At 44.6% G+C, this 20,296-nt stretch overlaps 1 protein-coding gene across 10 annotated transcripts in view; it reads right to left on the reverse strand.

The window, feature by feature from the left end:
- LOC119977609 (mitogen-activated protein kinase kinase kinase kinase 4) overlaps nucleotides 1-20,296 on the reverse strand; it is a 399,419-nt gene that overhangs the window by 241,154 nt on the left and 137,969 nt on the right. For all 10 annotated transcript variants that reach the window (XR_005463235.1, XM_038818739.1, XM_038818736.1 and 7 more), the window contains exon 3: nucleotides 9,906-9,962. Coding sequence is in view for 9 of the 10 variants with exons in the window: in XM_038818739.1 (XP_038674667.1) it covers nucleotides 9,906-9,962 (57 nt within the window). In the remaining variant the exon portion in view is untranslated. The remainder of the gene's footprint in view (nucleotides 1-9,905; nucleotides 9,963-20,296) is intronic.

The raw sequence follows: 20,296 nt of genomic DNA on the forward strand, positions 1-20,296 counted from the left end.
GTCTGGCTGACATTTGGATATGGACTGGTTCAGTATCTACGGAGTCAGGAATGGTGCAGAATATTATGCGAATAATTAAAGTCTCCACTTCTCACCTTATTATGCATTCGTTTTGATGCCATGTGACTATGTTTATGGTTGCCTTGCTGGTATGAATAGTGTAGAAATCAGATTGAAAGTAGCCGACAATGGTATTCAAAGATACAGATGCAGCTGGGCAGCAAACAAGCCATTTGCAAGCCGTGTCGAGGAAAGGAAGGTCAGAGTTGCTGGGGTAATTGGAAAGGACAGATGGGATCTGGGTAACCTTTAGAGGAGAGAGGCAACGGTGATCTCAAGAGAGAGGAAAATGCCGAAGCAAATGGATCCATGCTTTATAAAGGAAAGCTGTTGAAACTTCAAATAAATACACCATTAGCCATGGGCGCACTAACAGCTTTCGTCCATTGTTGATTGAAATTTGCTGCAATGCATTGTCATTTTAGTACATTTAAAAGTGAATAATTTAGTGATCAACATGACAATCAAGCAAAAATACACTGATGAATTTTTTTATCCCAAAATATTGAGACCATGGGTGGGATTCTCCATTGACCGACGCTGGAATCGGGAAATGCGATTAGCGGGTCCAACCCGGTTTTCCCGGGGCTTCCATGATTCTCCACCTCCAATGGCCCCACACTTGTACTTTTAAAAATCGTGAAACCGGCATCTTGGTTGATGAGGGAGAGAGAGAGAGGAGATGGGACACAGAAGAGCAACAGTGGTCTGCAGGGCTGGGCACTGGCCAGGCTGGGGGCCCTGCCAGGGCCAGGATGTGGGGTGATGGGGAACAGGCCAAGTGGCTGGGGTGACCCCACACAGGACTGGGGCCTGCAAGGCACCCATCTTACTGTGCACCCACTGACCACCCACCTTGGCGCTGGTTCTTCAGAGTGACACCAGCCATATGGATGCTCCCACCCCTCCCACTGTCACCCCCACACCCCCTCCCAACACCACCCCCCCTCCCAACACCACCCCCAAACCCCTGCCGCCGCCACCCCCCGTCCTCCTCTCCCGCCACCATCCCCACCCACCACCCACCTACAGGGGTGCCGGAAAGGAGCTGCAGAGCGCACCCCTGGCAAGGGCAGTGGCAGCTGATGGTACCCCGTGCTACAAGGCCAGGCACCAGGGCCAGAGGCCCCTACGGTGCCAGCGACCTATGGGGCCAGAGGTGTGCAGATGTGGGCAGAGGGGGACATACGAGCACAGAGCCCGCAGTGCCAACCGGGGCCACTATGTAGCCATTTGGACCCGATTGGGCACAGATGCATGCACCATGTTAACATGACCTCCTTTCATCCCCTGCAGACGATAGATATTGAAATTCAGACAGCAATGGTGGCCTTCCTGCTAGTCGTCACAGCCCTGGGGGATGCCCTGAAGCTGTACAAACTGGCACTGCTCGAGGAGGAAGAAGTTTCAGTCACACAGCGTGCTGCAGAAGGGAAGTTGGAAGCTGCCCAGAATGGAATGCCAGCTGTCCAACAGGCCGAGAAAGAGTAGATGCAAAAGAGGCGCCGCATGAGGCTTTGCGTGTACCAGAAGCACCCGTCATTCGAGAACCTGCCGGAAGACTCCGGCTGAGCAAGGAGACAGTACGACATATCCGACAGATGATGGCACACCTGGCACCGTGGGGGCATGGGGAGTACACCTGCTCCCAGTTCCAGTCAAGGTGACAACCGCCCTGAACCTTTACGCCACGGGGTGCTTCCAGGCACCAAGTGAGAACCTGTCCGGGATCTCAGACCTGTGTGCACAGGTTCATCCGTGCCGTCACAAAGACCCTATATGCCCATCCGGCTCAATACATCCATTTCAATGTGGGCCAAACCACCAGGCTGGCCGGGCAGCGGGTTTCACCATCGATGGGCTGCCCCGGGTCCAGCCCACCCCTCACATCCTTCTGACAGGGCACTGAGACAGGTTGTAACAGGTGTTTAATGTGCACAAATATATACAGATGTGTGCCCAACCCCTGTAACTAAACTGTGCCCTGCACTCGTGTCAACTTAACTGGTGTCAAATTTTATGGCTTACGGGCCATAACACTCCATCTAGGTTGGTCCCCAGATGGTACAGCTGGAGTGGAGGAGGCCTGTTGTGATTCCCACCCTGCGACCTGGGTCCCCATTGGCAACCAGACCTGGGTGGGCCTGGCTGCTGCTTGGGTGTCCCAGGTCGCATGGTGCTTCTCTGTTCCACCCACTGCCTCTAGATGCACCTGGGACAGTAGGGGGGGGATGTCCGAGGTGCTACGGTGTTCCAGCACCATCCTTGCAGGAGTCACCGGCAAGGGTCCCATCACCACCTCCTCCCTCAGGGTGCCCGATGGCCCCTGGGCTACTCCATGGGTCGGGGTGCGGATGGAGCTAACCCCTGAGGCTCGATGGGTCGAAGGGCTTTTTTGCAGAAGGATAGGCAGTCAGGGGGGTTGGCACTACCCGATTTGTTGTATTATTACTGGGCGACAAACATAGAGAAAGTGCGGGGGTTGTTTAGGGAGCCGGAGTCAGTATGGAGGAAGTATCTTGTATAGGTTAGAGCTTGAGGGCATTTGTTACTGCTCCTCTTCTGTTAGTTCCTCTTCAAGCCCAGTGGTAATACCCCCTCAGAATATAGAATCAATTCAGACAGCACTTTAAATTAGGGTCTATGTCACTACTGGCACCGATCTATGGGAACAATAAGTTTGTACCAGCTGGGATGGACTCAACATACAAGATCTGGAAAAGGGAGGGTTTGAGAGGTCTGGGATTTGTTCATAGAGAGTAGGTTTGCTGAGCTGGAGGAGTTAGTGAAGCAGCTTCAACTCCCGAGAGGGAATTCTTTTAGGTCCCTGCAGATGCAAAAGCTGCATGCACCTTCGCTTATTTCATAGAATTTACAGTGCAGAAGGAGGTCATTCGGCCCATCGAGTCTGCACTGGCTGTTGGAAAGAGCACCCTTCCCAAGCCCACATCCCCACCCTATCCCCATAACCCAGTAACCCCACCCAACACTAAGGACAATTTTGGACACTAAGGGCAATTTATCATGGCCAATCCACCTAACGTGCACATCTTTGGACTGTGGGAGGAAACCGGAGCACCCGGAGGAAACCCACGCACACACGGGGAGAACGTGCAGACTCCGCACAGACAGTGACCCAAGCCGGGAATCGAACCTGGGACCCTGGAGCTGTGAAGCAATTGTGCTAACCACTATGCTACCGTGTTGTCCCAAGATGTTGTCTCTTGACAGGATAGGGGAAGGGAAGATATCAGATATATGGGCAGATAGTGGCAATGGAAAAGGCTTCACTTGAAGAGGGAAAGGAAATGGGAGGAAGAGTTAGATATGGTTTTGGATGAGAAAGGTGTGGAGCAAGACTCTACATAGGGTTAACTACACTTCCTCGTGTGCAAGGTTAAGGTTAATGCAATTTAAAGTTGTGCATAGGCCGCACTTGGCCAGTGAACCTATAAGTGGGTGTTTCCTGGGTGCAGAGGATAGCTACGAGCATTGTTCAAGGGGACCGTCGAACCACTTGCACATGTCTTGGTCTTGTCCTAAACTGGTTAAGTTCCAGGCTTTCTTCTTTGAAACAATGTTGGGCGATTTGGGGAGTTAGAGTGGAGCCATGCCCAATAGTGATGATCTATGCAGGTTTTGGGTTAATTTGGGGTTGTGTCGGGAGGATACTTTTATAAATGTTGTATACATTTGCTGGACTATTCTGTATGTTATAATTGAAAATGTTTTCGGAACAAAAACAGTCATCTCTGCCATTTATATAAATTACAAACAATACGAGACAGCACAGATCCTTGAGCACTGCCTTCCAGTCACTAAAGTAGCCGCCTGTCATCACTCTCTGCCTCCAAGAGCTGAGCCAATTTTGAATCCATTTTATCAAGTTACCCTGAATCCCATATGCCTTCTTTATCTTTGTCTTTATCTTTTATTCTTTGACCTGGTCAAAGGCTTTGCTGAAATCCATGTAAGCTACATCAACTGAACTACCCTCATCACATGCTCAAAAAATTCAATCAATATGTTAAGCATAACCGCCCTCTAACAAGCCATGCTGACTATTCCTGGTCAAACCTTGCCTCTCCAAGTGGAGATACATAGATACATAGAAGATAGGAGCAGAAGGAGGCCTTTTGGTCCTTCGAGCCTGCTCCACCATTCATCACGATCATGGCTGATCATCCAACTCAATAGCCTAATCCTGCAGTATCCCTATAGCCTTTGACCCCATTCTCCCCAAGTGCTGTATCCAGTCACCTCTTGAATATATTCAAAGTTTTAGCATCAACTACTTCCTGTGGTAATGAATTCCACAGATTCACCACTCTTTGTGAAGAAATGTCTCATTATCTCTATCCAAAATGACTTATCCTGAATCCTCAGGCTGTGACCCCTGGTTCTGGACACACCCATCATTGGTAACATCTTGCCTGCATCTACCCTGTCTAGCCCTGTTAGAATTTTATAAGTCTCTATGAGAACGCCCCTCGTTCTTCTGAACTCCAGCAAGAACAATCCCAACCTAGCCAATCTCTCCTCATATGACAGTCCCGCCATCCCTGGAATCAGTCTGGTAAACCTTCGCTGCACTCCCTCAAGAGCAAGAACATCCTTCCTCAGAGAAGGAGACCAAAACTGCACACAATACTCCAGGTGTGGCCTCACCAAGGCCCTGTATAATTGCAGGAACAAATCCCTGCTTCCATACTCCAAACCTCTTGCAATGAAGGTCAACATACCATTAGCCTTCTTTACCGCCTGCTGCACCTGCATGCTTACCTTCAGCGAATGGTGCACAAGGACGCCCAGGTCCCGCTGCACCCTCCCCTCTCCCAATTTACAACCATTCAGGTGGTAATCCACCTTCCTGTTTTTGCTTCCAAAGTGAATAACCTCACACTTATCCAAATGATACTGCATCTGCCATTGGTTTGCCCACTCGCCCAACCTGTCCAGATCTTGCTGTAGGATCCCTGCATCCTCGTCACAATTCACCCTCCCACCTAATTTGGTATCATCTGCAAACTTTGAGATGTCACATTTTATTCCCTCATCCAAATCATTAATATATATTGTGAATAGCTGGGGTCCCAGGACCGATCCCTGGTTACTGCCTGCCAATTTGAAAAGGACCCATTAATCCCTATTCTTGGTTTCCTCTCTGCCAACCAGTTTTCTATCCACCTCAATACATTTCCCCCAATCCCATGCGCTTTAATTTTGCACAATAAATTGCAGATAGATTCTCTCCTTCAGAATTTTCTCCAATAGTTTCCCTAACACTGACGTGAGACTTACTGGTCTGTAGTTCCCTGGCTTGTCTCTACAACCTTTCTTAAATAGTGGGACCACATTAGCTGTTCTCGAGTTACAAAGGTAGGATGTAGAAGCTGGGGTTATTCTCCTTATAAAGCTCATATGAGACTTGATAGAGGTGTTGCAGCCATCTGGGATGGCCACTTTCAGTATATAAATTGGACACTAGCAGAGCCTATAGGGGAAAATGGACAATACTAAGCAACAAGCAGGCACAGAGCCTGAATGTATATTTCGAACGCAGTCAGCAGACAGAGTCGAAACTCTGGGTCGATTTACATATTGATGGCCCATCTCCAGGAAACAAAGAATGAGTGCTCAGGAGCCGATACTGTCCCAGACAGTCCGGCGCCACTACCCCCAACCAGAAGATTGGTTTAGATCGATGGCAGCGGCCCAATTAATTGGGACCAAGTTTAAAGCCCGCATAAAAGCGCGCAAAGCCCCTCCAAGTATAAGAAGGAACCCCGCCAAAGGTTCAGCCTCTTGGATTTGGCTCTCAAGCAGAGAGACCCTTCCATCAGCACCACCAGAAGCAAGTAAGTTCAAGTTCTACGCTCGCTACCAGACGGACGACCTTAGCTGTACTCCTGTTACCTCTTCTAACCCAACAGCCTCAGATCCGAACAACAGCCATTGTTCCTCTGACTGAGTGGGCACCCGAAGTTAAGTATAGGTGTTAGTGATAGATATAGTTTAGCCTGTAGTGTTATTGTGCATAAGTAGATCTTACTGTGTGTAAATAAAGTAGTATTGACTTTGAACTAACTAACTGGTGTCTTGGCTCTTTGATCGGTATTCAGGTTGAACGTTGTGGCGGTAGCGAGAGATACCTTGCGGCTCTGAAGCATACTCATAATTAGGATTAAAAAAGGCAACCTTATTAACCGCCATATTTATAGCAAGTAAACAGAGCAACAGTGTTCAAAATCATGAGACGTCTCGACAGAGTAGATAGAGAGAAATCATTCCCAATGGTAGAAAGGTCGAGAACCAGAGGACACCAATTTAAAGTAAAAAGCAAAACACTGCGGATACTGGAAATCTGAATTAAAAACATAAAAGTCTAGAAATACTCAGCAGGTCTGGCAGCATCTGTGGAGGGGGAAGCATTTCAGGTCCGTGACCTTTCCTGACAGATGCGAGTATTTCCAGTGTTTTTGGTTTTTAATATCAATTTAAGGTGCTTAGCAAAAGAACCAGGCAGCAACTTGAGGAAATACCTTTTTACACAGTGAATGGTTAGAATTTGGATTGCCCTCGAGTATGGCAGCATCAGACACAAATCAAGGCTTTCAGAAGGAAATTTGGGAGAAGCTCTGAAGAGGGGGAAAAAGAACTTGCAGTGCTACTGGGAAAAGATGGTACAATCAGAATTGCTTTTCTAGAGAACCAGCAAGAATATGTATCAGAGATGGGCAAAAACAAGCTACACCCAATCCCTATTTAACAAAATAATAGTAAACAATCCAACAATTCCTGCCATGCCTGCAGTCTAAGATTCTCTGGTTCCAAATAAGTGTTTATGTCTGTTCCCTGGCTGTGCCTCAATTGACTACCCAATATCCTAAATTCCAATAGCGACTATAATCTAAAGAATATCTCATTAGTTGTAAAGCACTTAGGGACATCTTCAGACACCTATTCTGAAAGACCCTATATAAATGCCAAATCTTTCTACCAAATGTAATATTTAAGCGGCCTATTGTATTTAACATTGCTGGGAAGATAAACATGGGTGCAAAAAAAGTGGATACATAACACCAGTATTCCCTTTAAACTGTATACCTGCAAGGCCCGCAATAGTCCATCAAGTGTCATCATGCACTAAACTGTTACAGCCACACATATCCTGATGGCTAAATGAACCTCACTGCCATTTGAGCCCAGGACCAAAGAAGTGGAAGTAGCGGGGGGTGACTCAAGCCAGCAAGCGAGAGGTAGTGGCAAGTTGGAAGGGTGGGAAGGGAAGTGGCAAGTCAGGAGAGGCAGAGGAGGGAACCAGCAAGGGTAACTAAGCTGTTTAGAATAACACGTGGCAATAACCAATAATGCCACTGATCCAGTCACTCTGCAGCTGGATTTGTAGAACTACAGTATTTAACAAAGATTGATCCCAAAGACATTCAACCATTAAAAGCTAAGCTCAAGGGAAATTCTTGGGAATTTGGGAAAAGTTTCAGATTGCTACCCCTGATCTCCAAATGATAATGCAAACGTTACTGTGAGCTTAACACATGGGACTTTTAAAAGTGTGCTTACTTCCAAACAGCTCTCCCCAATTCACTTTTGTTTGCATCTGAGTCAGTTTCTATGAAAAATGGTGAACTAGTTTATTTATTTCAAATTCACAGATTTTTAATCTAAAAATGCTATTCGTGGAATAAATACCACCATTTCCCCAAAAGCGACCTCAAAATTAATTCTCCTTCCTGGGATTCCAGTCTTTGCCCCAGTTTTCGGTGTAGTTTTATCCATCAATATTCATTTAATTTGCAGGGACAGTGTCTCTCTTGACTTTCACCCTCCAATTTACAAAAACCAACCTCTCAAATTCAGAGTCATTTTACCTCTGCCTAATTAGGTTTGTTGACGTGAAGAAATGACTCAGATATTTTCCTCACTATTTACAAAAGTTTTAAGGAAAGAAAACACTCAAACTGAAAAAATAAATGTTGCCTTTTCCACATTTGTCGATACAAAAGATAAGCCTCCTTAGCTCTGTTTTGAGATTGCCAAATTGAAACAAAGGATCCTTGTCAATATCTTAAGCCATCGTCACCTACTCAATTTTACTTCAGTTAAATGTTAAAAATATAAGCCACAAGATAAAAATAACAAATATCTCTCTCACTGACGAGATGCCGGCGTTGAACTTTAACTGACAGCAATGTGGCGGTTATGGAACTGAACTTAAAACCTAGAGGCTGTGAAACCTAGAGGCTGAGAGTTCAAATGGCACTGTGGTCAATTAATCTGAATTCAGTAAATCTAGTAATTTTTGGACTAACATGTTCCTGTATCAATGGCTGGATATGGTATTCTTTCTTCTGCTTTCACACCTTTGGTAACTTTTTAAAAATACGTAACTATTATATAGGACGCGATTTACTATCGGGATGGGACACAGCCGGAGCCAGGAGAGAGAGGCCTCTCCTGGGATTCCCGACAGTTGTTATGCCTTCCAAGAGCTTGTTGCAATCTGGACCCAGACTTGCAGTCAGGGAGTTTGAAAACTCACTTAACTATCCCTGTTACAAGTGGGAGGAAGGGTTGGGAATGGGAGGAAGAGTTGGGAGAGGGTATGGAAGAGGGGTTCTGATGTGAGGTGCTCCAGAGGGTGAACGCACATCAGAAGAGCTGGAGCAGTCGGGGGCGGGGGGTGTTGTTGTTAGCGGGGTCATTCCCAGTAATCCCGCCTAGAACCGATTTTATTTTCGTTAGATGGCACCAAAGCTTTTATTTTTACTGGTGGTACACATTCACAAATTACCTCGGTACAGTGCACATGACAAATTAATTCCGAACAAGAACAGAAAAAAATTGAGGGATCCATAGATCTAAAATTGTGCATGCGACACAGACATTTATTTGTTCATTTCTTCTTGTGGTGGACCTAGTGGCTTCAAAGTTTGTATTTGTTCAGACAGGACCTAATTGAAAAGGAAACAGAGAAAGGAAACTGACTATTCCAATTTCTATGGAATACAAGGCCGAAACTGAGATTGGAAGCGAAGACTGAAATTGATGAAAAGCATAGAAAAGAACACAGAGCCATCAGAGCTCAGGTGATGATCCCAGTGGTGCTGTACAGGCAGGCTGAAGATGACAGAGGCTAGATTCAGAAGCTGAGAAGAGGCAAATATACAGTTTCAATACAACATTGATGGATCTATGCCATCTAGACCGCCATAAAAACATATCAGCCATGATCGAATGGTGAAGCAGATTTGATGGGCTGAATGGCCCAATGTGTTCCTGTGTCTTATGGTTTTAGAAGCAATAGGAGGAGGTTCTGTAGGTGTGCACCATTGTTGTACACTGTTCTAAGTTGAGGATCAGGGTAAATCCCAGAGGATGAGCTACAATTTGAAGGGTTTTGTGATTGAGATTGAAAAATGGTTGATCGTCTAAACTGGGATCATGACTTGTTTATTGCCGAAAAAAGGAAATAACGCTACAAGACTATTGGAGAGGCTTTTCAAAACACTGCTGAATAAAAAGTCTGATGCTGATTTTGTTAAATCAACAGCGTTTGAAATTATTAAAGTAAAGACAGTGACCATACTATGTATGTTGAAATATAATGCAAACCTAAATGCATAGGACAAAATAGTAACATTGCCTCACTTTCATTCTTTGTCATGCCCTATGGAATGTCAAACCTCCAGCAGATGTGGCTACGTTAAACAAAGGATATAAAGTCAACATTTTCATGAGAGTATACAGTTTTATATTGTGTGTTATCAAAGCAGAAAAATGTAATGTAGGCATTGTAATATTATATAGAAATGCTGTTGGCTCACCTCTGTAACATCCATAACTTTAATAGCTGCGAGTTGACCTGTTTTGACATGACGACCCTACAAAAGAAAGTAAAGATGTTAGAATACACAAAAAAAATTCAAAGACATGCAATGTTAGATGTCTTGGTAAACTTAAACCAAATAAGCATAAATGAAAATATTCTTCAATCTGAACCAACTACAATTCTCCAGTTTTATTCACAATGCCAGCAAAGTCTTAAAAAAACTGCCTCTATTGCATATGCAAGACATATATTCTATATAAAGTGAAATATAAGAAGAACTGTAGATTTATTCATTGTCAACACCGGCAACCAGTTTGAGAGCTATTTGTTAAGTTGCATGCAACAAAAAAATAATTCCCTTCCAATAGGGTACTGCGCGGCACAGTAGCTTCACAGTGCCAGGTTTGATTCCCGGCTTGGGTCACTGTCTGTTGGGAGTCTGCACATTCTCCTTGTGTCTACGTGGGTTTCCTCCGGGTGCTCTGGTTTCCTCCCACAAATCCTGAATGACGTGCTGGTTAGGTGAATTGGGCATTCTGAATTCTCCCTCAGTGCACCCAAACAGGCGCCAGAGTGTGGCGACTAGGGGATTTTCACAGTAACTTAATTGCAGTGTTAATGTAAGCCTACCTGTGAAAAAGATTATTAAAAATAATCAAGTATATCCAAAGATTTTAAAATTAAATATTTCCTTTATTTTTCCAAAAGTTTTGTCCAAGAAGTTTTTTGCCGTCCCTCCTCAAAGCTTAAATTCATACTATTCCTACAAATTATCATTCTAACCTCCTGCACTAGTAACTATCAGACCACAATCCAAACAGATAAATAGATGCAAATATTCAAATTTCTTCTGTCCCCAAAATATCTCCCTTTTTTCCTTTGCCGTTCCACCAAGTAATTCCTCAACTTTAGTGCATGCAGCCTTTTCAGCTTCTCCTGATCTAATCCTTCAGTTTCTCATCCGCTCTAACACTTCCCTTTAATACATGCCCAGCCACCTCCTAAACCACATCAAGTCCTCCAGACGCATTTACTTAAAACCACTTAATCTGTCACCCTCAAACCTTCTTAGGGTGGAGACATGGGCTGAAATAGGGTGATTTTTTTTTCTCTCTCTCTTCCCCCCCCCCCCCCCCCCCCCCCCTTCCCCCTCCCAAAGGGCCGGTGCAGACCCGATGGGCCGAATGCACTGTAAATTCTATGATCTATGATCCTCCCTTCTCAACCACACTTCCTTCTACATCCACCCCAGGCATTAAAAAACCTCCACGTCGCTAATCACTGCATTCCCCAACTTAACTAGGGCTGGGCAATAAATGCTGACCTACCTAGTGGCACCCACATGTCAAAATTGCATTCCTAGCCTTTGACCCTTTAGATAACAGCTGCAAAATTATGATAAATTTCTCAACCACACCCTTACGTCCAACTTTGATACCCTCATCACCAACAAAGCCTCACCACCTCCCATCCCTGCTCTTCCCAAGTAGAGTTGCAGGTCCACTCTCACAAATATACATGATACAACCTTCAAGACCTGGTACACACAAAGAATTTCACCAATCACCAGCTCAGATAGGACTGCAGCAAGCTGCACTGCCCGTCACCCTCCTCTACTTCAGGATATTCTAGATGGTATGATATAGTAATTTATTAAAGGCAGTTTTTGCAGATTTATAGATATAATTTTAATGCTAATTTAGTCTCTTCGCCCGCCATGTGGTGATGGTCTTCAACACCACAATGGAGATTTATCCCACTTGACCTATTCTTGTATCATAAGCAAGTCGAAAAGCTGTTTAACTTAAGATGGTAAATTGTACCACCAATTTAACTTTCACAAATTGTTTATCACAAACTGCTCAATTTACTGGCAGAAACTTAGTCCAAGAAATGTAATGGATGACAGATGGCCTTTGCAGTTTCTATACACCGTTGGATAGTGATTTTCATCCAAATATTCCGAACCAAATCATAACCATTTCCATATTCAAAAAAAGTGTCTACTGTAAAAACAAAATATAACTTGTCAAACTGTGCTGGTGCAAGTGTATATTATGCAAAAGCCTTGTTCCATTCAGCTCCTAAGCAAAATGAAATTTCTTTCATTTCAAAAAAAGGAAAATTATAGTAATTATAAATTCATTCTCCAACAATATTGTGACTAAAAGTGTGCAGACACGTCAATTTCAACCTTGCTCTACGCCTTTTTAAATATTAAAAATCTCAATATAAAAACTCCAAAAAAAAGGCAACATTTTTACCACGGAACTGAATTTATAAAAACTAAATTCAATCACCCATTAACTGAAATTGTGATTTGCAGAATTGCTCAGAAAAACCCATTTGCCTTCATCAGTATCATATCAAGTGCAAATGACTCTTCCCAACAGAGGTTGGTACGGGCAACACAGTATGGTTCAGAGTCATATGGCACTTTGTTAGTGTCTATCAACAGCAATGTGCAGAACCCCTACTGTCAATATGATGAAACGAAACAAATGAACTTCACACCTCTATGAAAGTACAGATCCCTTGTTTCGTCCTCCAGAGACAGTCAGCACACAGGCACAATAAAAATATCATTGCACTTCGAAGTGTCACGTCTCTGTTAAAGTGCCAGAGGAACAACGCAACCTGTCCAAACACACCAAGAGTAACCAAAATCAATCGACAGCCTCTACTGACTAAGCTGGTCTAATCTAAGGTGATGGAACCGACTTCAACCATCATAGTAAGTGCTATACATTAAATTGAAATGCTATTTGCCTAATCGGTTTCAGTGGCTGCTTATTGAGTTACCGAATTCCACAATAATGAGAAGCTCATGAAAAACTACTCATAAATCTGCAGTTTTACATAATGTTCCTTCTTTTAAATAAGCACGGCATTAACCAGGAATCAAAATCAAAAGGTAGATTATAAACATTTTCAGTGCTATAACAGAAACATAAAAAATAGGTAGGTGGAGTAGGCCATTCAGCCTTGCTCTGGCATTAATTATGATCACTGCTGATCATCCAACTCAGTAACCTGCTCTCCTCCAGATCCTTTGGCCCCTTTAGCCCCAAGAACTATGGGCGGTATTCTCCGCTCCCGGGACTAAGTGCCCACTCTATTATGAACACCGTTGCATTTCACGACGGCACAAACAGGTCCCAGGCACGACCTATTCTGGCCCCCACAGGGAGCCAGCATGGCACTGAAGTGGTTGGGGTAGCTCAGGGTAGCTCATTCCTGCGCATGCGCGGGAAACATCTCACACGCGCCGGCCCCGGAATACCGCCCTATGTCTAACGCCTTCTTGAAAACACCCATTCACCTCTTCATCTGGCCTCAACTGCTTTCTGTGATAAAAGATTCCACAGACTCACCACTCTCTAGGTGAAGGAATTTCACCTCATCGCGGTCCTAAATGGTTTAGCACGGCTGCCTCAGTGCCAGGGACCTAGGTTCAATTCCAATCTTGGGTGATTGTGTGGAGTTTGCATTTCTTCCCTTGTCTGTGTGGGTTTCCTCTGGGTGCTGCAGTTTCTTTCCGCAGTCCAAAGATGTGCGGGTTGGGTGGATTAGCCATGCTAAATTACCCCTTAGTGTCCAAAGGTTAGGTGGGGCGATGGGAATAGGGTGGGGGATTGGGCCTCGGTAGAGTGCTCTTTCAGAAGGTTGGTGCAGACTTGGTCGGCACGGCCTTAGAGGGCCGAAGGGCCTGTTCCTGTGCTGTACTTTTCTTTGTTCTTTGGTCTTTGATAATCCAGGGAACTACAGGCCGGTGAGCTTTACGTCAGTGGTAGGGAAATTACTGGAGAGAATTCTTCGAGACAGGATCTACTCCCATTTGGAAGCAAATGGACATATTAGTGAGAGGCAGCACGGTTTTGTGAAGGGGAGGTCGTGTCTCACTAACTTGATAAGAGTTTTTTGAAGAAGTCACAAAGATGATTGATGCAGGGAGGGCAGTGGATGTTGTCTATGTGGACTTCAGTAAGGCCTTTGACAAGGTCCCTCATGGTAGACTAGTACAAAAGGTGAAGTCACAAGGGATCAGAGGTGAGCTGGCAAGGTGGATACAGAACTGGCTAGGTCATAGAAGGCAGAGTAGCAGCAATGGAAGGGTGCTTTTATAATTGGAGGGCTGTGACTAGTGGTGTTCCGCAGGGATCAGTGCTGGGACCTTTGCTGTTCGTAGTATATAAAAATGATTTGGAGGAAAATGTCTGATTAGTAAGTTTGCAGACGACACAAAAGTTGGTGGAATTGCGGATAGTGATGAGGACTGTCAGAGGATACAGCAGGATTCAGATCCTCTGGAGACTTGGGCGGAGAGATGGCAGATGGAGTTTAATCCGGAAAAATGTGAGGTAATGCATTTTGGAAGGTCTAATGCAGGTAGGGAATATACAGTGAATGGTAGAACCCTCAAGAGTACTGAAAGTCAGAGAGATCTAAGTGTACAGGTCCACAGGTCACTGAAAGGGGCAACGCAGGTGGAGAAGGTAGTCAAGAAGGCATACGGCATGCTTGCCTTCATTGGCCGGGGCACTGAGTACAAGAATTGGCAAGTCATGTTGCCACTGTTAGGCCACACTTGGAGTATAGTGTTCAATTCTGGTCGCCACACTACCAGGAGGATGTGGAGGCTTTAGAGATGGTGCAGAAGAGATTTACCAGGATGTTGCCTGGTATGGAGGGCATTAGCCATGAGGAGCGGTTGAATAAACTTGATTTGTTCTCACTGGAACGACGGAGGTTGAGGGGCGACCTGATCGAGATCTACAAAATTATGAGGGGCATAGACAGAGTGGATACTCAAAGGCTTTTCCCCAGGGTAGAGGGGTTAATTACTAGGGGGCATAGGTTTAAGGTGCAAGGGGCAAGGTTTAGAGGAGATGTACGAGGCAAGTTTTTTTTTTAAACACACAGAGGGTAGTGGGTGCCTGGAACTCACTGCCGGAGGTGGTGGTGGAAGCAGGGACGATAGTGACGTTTAAGAGGCATCTTGATAAATACATGAATAGGATGGGAATAGAGGGATACGGACCCAGAAAGTGTGGAAGATTTTAGTTTAGACGGACAGCATGGTCGGCACGGGCTTGGAGGGCCGATGGGCCTGTTCCTGTGCTGTACTTTTCTTTGTTCGCTGGGCCGAATGGCCACCTGCACTGCAGGGATTCTATGATTCTGTTCTGACCCGTATCCTCAGACTGTGACAGCTGATTAACCCTGCACTTGCTTCAAAATAACGTAATGTATTTGTTTATGGTTTAGAACAGTACATTAACGATTCAAAAGTATACAGTGGTTCTTACAATCCTTTGATTTGTCAAATTGATTTTTAATTATGAAGGAGCAGCACTGATCACACTGTGGGGAAATTTTGCATAAGTGGTAACCCCACACCCAGATGGCAAGCCCACCTCGATTTGACCAAGTCACCCAGAGATTATTTTACCGGGGGGGTTGACTGTGTGTGGAATTTGCACTTTCTCTCTGTCTGTGGGGTTTCCTCCAGGTGCTCCTGTTTCCTCCCACACTCCAAAGATGTGCAGGTTACATGGATTGGCCATGCTAAATGGCCCTTAAGTGTTCAGGTGGGGTTACTGGGAAAAGGTGAAGGCGTGGGCTTAACTAGGGTGCTCTTTCCAAGGGCCGGTGCAGACTCAATAGGCCGAATGACCTCCTTCTGCTCTGTAAATTCTATGATTCTATTTTAGCCCCGCCTGTTCCTGAAGGAGATGAGGGAGATTGCCGGGTGGGGGATTTCTGTTCAAGGGGTGCAAGGTAGAAATGATATATTAAGAGGAAATTAGGCTGAAACAGCCGAAGGCCCTATTACTGGTTGCGGAGTGGAGAAGGATGAAAACAAAAATAGCACAGCTGGAACACGTAGCCGGTGGCAGGATCCTCTGGTCCCATCATTGTCAACGGGATTTCCAATGGAACGCACCCTTTGCCAAGATCTTGCTGACATGAACAGCCAGAAAATATTGCCCAGAGAGTGGGAGAAAACGGTATGGAATACTTAGAAGCCGCAGGTGGGAGCCGGTGTAATTCAGTTGGCTGGACAGCTGGTTCGTGATGCAGTCCAACAGCACAGGTTCAATTCCCATAGGGGTTGCGGTCATTCGTGAAGACCTGCCTCTCAAACTTAGTTTAGCGACCCTTAAATCACCACCAGTCAGCTCACCCCCTCAAATAATAATAATAATCTTTCTTATTGTCACAAGTGGGCTTACATTACACTGCAATTAAGTTACTGTGAAAATCCCCTAGTCGCCACACTCCGACGCCTGTTTGAGTACACTGAGGGAGAATTCAGAATGCCCAATTTACCAAACAAGTCTTTCAGGACTTGTGGGAGGAAACCGGAGCACCCTGAGGAAACCAATGCAGACACGAGGAGAACGTGCAGACTCTGCACAGACAGTGACCCAAGCCAGGAATCGAACCTGTAACCCTGGTGCTGTGAAGCAACAGTGCTAACCACTGTTACCGTGCCACCCAAAGGCAAAATCAGCCGATGGTCATCTGCGACTATGGTGACTTTAATTTTTAGATGGTTTCAATATATCCAAGTTTGAACTGGAAAAAGTTCTGGTCAATTCGCAACTTGTTGGGCAAGCAGTCTGACACCAAGGTAGCCAGGGTCAATGATATATCTAGATATATCTAGTTACAGATACAAAACTGATCCCATATATGAGGATTTTGCCAATCAAAGCAATATGTAAAGCAAGTTCGTGAGGCATGAACAAACCATATGTTTGTGGAGATCCACATGCTCCTCTTTAGTCTGGTCTCTCGAATTTTTTTTGTTAAAAACAGACAAATATTTCACTGGTTCACAAAGTGATGAAAAGCGGATTAGAATAGGGGAATTGGTTACTCTTCTCGAAACTAAAAATGATTGAACTCCTGAATTGCTACACAGGGGCTGGTTTAGCTCACTCAGCGAAATTGCTGGCTTTTAAAGCAGACCCAGCAGCACGGTTCGATTCCCGTACCAGCCTCCCCGGACAGGCGCCGGAATGTGGTGACTAGGGGCTTTTCACAGTGACTTCATTGAAGCCTACTCGTGACAATAAGCGATTTTCATTTCATTTCAGTTCATTTCATTTCAATTAAAAATCGCCACACATTTTAAAAGGTATGAATTATCTTGATGAAAGGCCTTCTATCTGGGACCAGGCCATAACAATTCTGAAGAAGGAGAAGATCTCTTACATGGTGGAAAAAATAGTTCTCATCTTATTCATAAATTTGCTCACAGCAATTCTTGGAAATGTTCAAGTGAAACTTCACCACACTAAAATTCCCAAATATTTATATGAACTCCATAGGCAGAGCTTTCTAAATGGCAAGATAGCTTTTGTATTTTGGAATTTTAAACAGAAATTATATCCACAGTTCTGATGCAGAATTAAATCCCAGCAGTATTATTTCTTGGCATCGGCCTGGTCCTAAACAGAACTCAGTTATGCAGAAATTAGAGATGGAAAAGGTAAATTCTGAATTAAATTACAAAGACTAGAGTTAGGTCTGGCAGGGTATGGTTTCAGCCCCTGGCTTGAGCCATTATTCAAAGCCACCCAATATAGATTTCAGATCGAATGGGGGAGACAGCCAGACCCTGGTGTCTAAACTGGCCTTGGAAAGGGTCCAGAGGAGGTTCACAAGAATGATCCCTGGACTGAAGAGCTTGCCATATATGGGGCGGTTGAGGACTCGCTGGAGTTTAGAAGAATGAGGGGGGATCTTATTGTAGCTTACAGGAACATCTTGATGGGCTGAAAGCCCTAATTTTGTTCCTATGTCTTATGGCCTTATGGTCTTAAATTCACTTTGAAAATATTTTCTGCTCTATTCCTCCTACCAACCAATAGAACAAGGTTGCAACAAGTTACTCAATATTGACAGGCGCAGTTTTAAATTTAGGATCCAGGAAGAGCGAACAATAAGTTAACAGGTTTAAACGTTAAATTTTTCACTCCATCAGTGTCCCAACGGAGGTAGACTAACTCAGCACAGACCAGCAACCTGTCTTTTGCCCAATGTCACTGCATGTACAAATTGATCCATTCAACCACTATGACGGCAGTAATTTTTGAAACTTTGCACAGAAAAGCAGAGCATACGGGGCAGAATGATCTCAACTTCTAGCAATATGCCAAAACTAGAGACGGATTCTCATTTCCTGCTCAGCATCAGAGTAATTGAGAACCGATATAATTTTGATGAACAAAACAAACTGAACATTCCTCCGTCGCAGCTTAAGTATTATTTTCCCCAGATAGCCCATACTTCTACTCATCGACATCTTGTTTATGCTGGGATTAGCAATCACTCCAAATAATCATCTTGTTTAGACAAATTTCCAGTTGACCAATAATACTTGCACAACTGGAATTCCTGATACAAGTCTCCCCATTTCCACTGAAGTGTTATGTATTGGTATACACATTCATTAAATTATGCGTACACCAACCTGCACAAGATAATACTGAAATTGAATATTTAAAAATATTTCAAATACAGTTAAAACGGTTACGTTCCTTACTAACATTGATTGCGTATAAACTAAGTCCAGTCTCAACAAACCAGATATGCCGGTATTTCTAGCCACAACCATAATTTCTAACGGCCAAAAATTGACTGTATACAAATGCTAAGAACTGACTTTATTTTCGTCTTAATTGTATTCAGCTATAATTACAATTTTAAGCAGTGAACATTTTTAAAAATGAGATCATTTTGCATTTAAAATTAGATGCATGGAAATCCTTTCGTATGTAACCCCAAGATGATACTCTCTTTAATGCAGACAAGTTAGTCTACACTTTCATATTTCTAATACATTTGAACAAGTACATTTATCTCTGTCGACATTCTTAAATCAGATTTCTTCAAAATAGATAATTTTGCTATTTTGTTTTTACATTTTGTTCCAGTTTAACAAAATCAAGGAATTTATTGGGCTTATTAAGCCAACTGGCACTACGTTGCTAAAAAAAATAGTTGCATTAGTGTAATTACTGCCAACTGCCAACTTGAGATTTTTACAGTTCCACAGGCTACAGATTTAGTTTTGCAGAAACCTTGTAAATAGGGCCCAAGCTATTTCTCACCATGCATGCTTGATGCTGAAAATTGAATGAAACAAAGGCATCCTCCAGAATAATAGCTATCCTGATCAGATCATATCTTGCTGTATATTGCACAAACACATGAATGGGATTAAGGCCATCACTTTTGACCCTGTAAAGCATCTTATATTTGAGCAACAGGTGAAGTTAATTGTTTCACGCAGTTACTATGCAATAGCTCTACAAATAGTATTCACCACCAACAAGATGCTATCAAACCAAAAAAGATGTTCTGCTTATCACACAAATGAACAATGTGATATATGAATTTCAGTGCCAGCGATGCTAGGAATATAGGCTGCATGTTCCAAATACGATCAGATCATATCAAGCAGCATATCCCAGCTGCTGTTCACAACAGCCACGGTACAGACCCTAGGGAGACAAGGTACAGGCCGTACCGAACTAGTCCGTGTTTGCAAACCTCAATCGCGGCACGGTGGCACAATGGCTAGCACTGCTGCCTCACAGAGCCAGGGATCCGTGTTTGATTCCTACCTCAGGTGACCATCTGTGTGGAGTTTGCTCCTTCTCCGGATTCGCCGGTTTCTTGCTGCAGTCTAAATATGTGCAGGTTAGGTGAATTAGCCATGCTAGCATTGCCCAAAAGGGTCAAGTGGGGTTATAGGAGTGGGGAATTGGAGGGTGCTCTATCGGAGCAAGGGATGGTGCAGAATCGATAGGCCGAATAGCCGCCTTCTGCACTGTAGGGATTCTATGATTAGATGTAATTCTGTGATCGGGCAACATTTGCGAAATAATTCTCAGTGTGCTAAAAACAACCACATTTAGATGGTCAGTCAGGCTTGCAGTCTGAAGCATTTGCGATACTGGAAGCTACTTTTATTCATACACTGGGGGCGGGATTCTCCCAACACGAGTCTAAATGCCGACGCCGGAGTAAAAACCGGAGTGTTTTACTCAGGCATCGGCGTCCGTTCCCAGACCCCCATTCTGGGGCTAGCAGGGGGGTGGCGTGATTTGCAGGGGCGGGGCCTCAGCGCAGCAGAGACCCGGCGCCATGTAAAAGACATTCCGGCGCCTTGAGTCCCGCGCATGGGCAGCTGGCAACTAGCGCATGCACAGTGGCCGTCCACCCCAGGCTGCCCCGCACAACAATGGCACAGGGCTCCATCATTGCCGGCGAAGAAAAGGAGTTCCGCCAATAGAGAGGCCGGCCTGCCGATCGGTAGGCCCCGATCGCGGGCCAGACACCATCGGAGGCCCCCCTAAGTGAGAGAGC

The sequence above is a fragment of the Scyliorhinus canicula genome, chromosome 14 (genome assembly GCF_902713615.1).
Source record: "Scyliorhinus canicula chromosome 14, sScyCan1.1, whole genome shotgun sequence".
Taxonomy (NCBI): domain Eukaryota; kingdom Metazoa; phylum Chordata; class Chondrichthyes; order Carcharhiniformes; family Scyliorhinidae; genus Scyliorhinus; species Scyliorhinus canicula.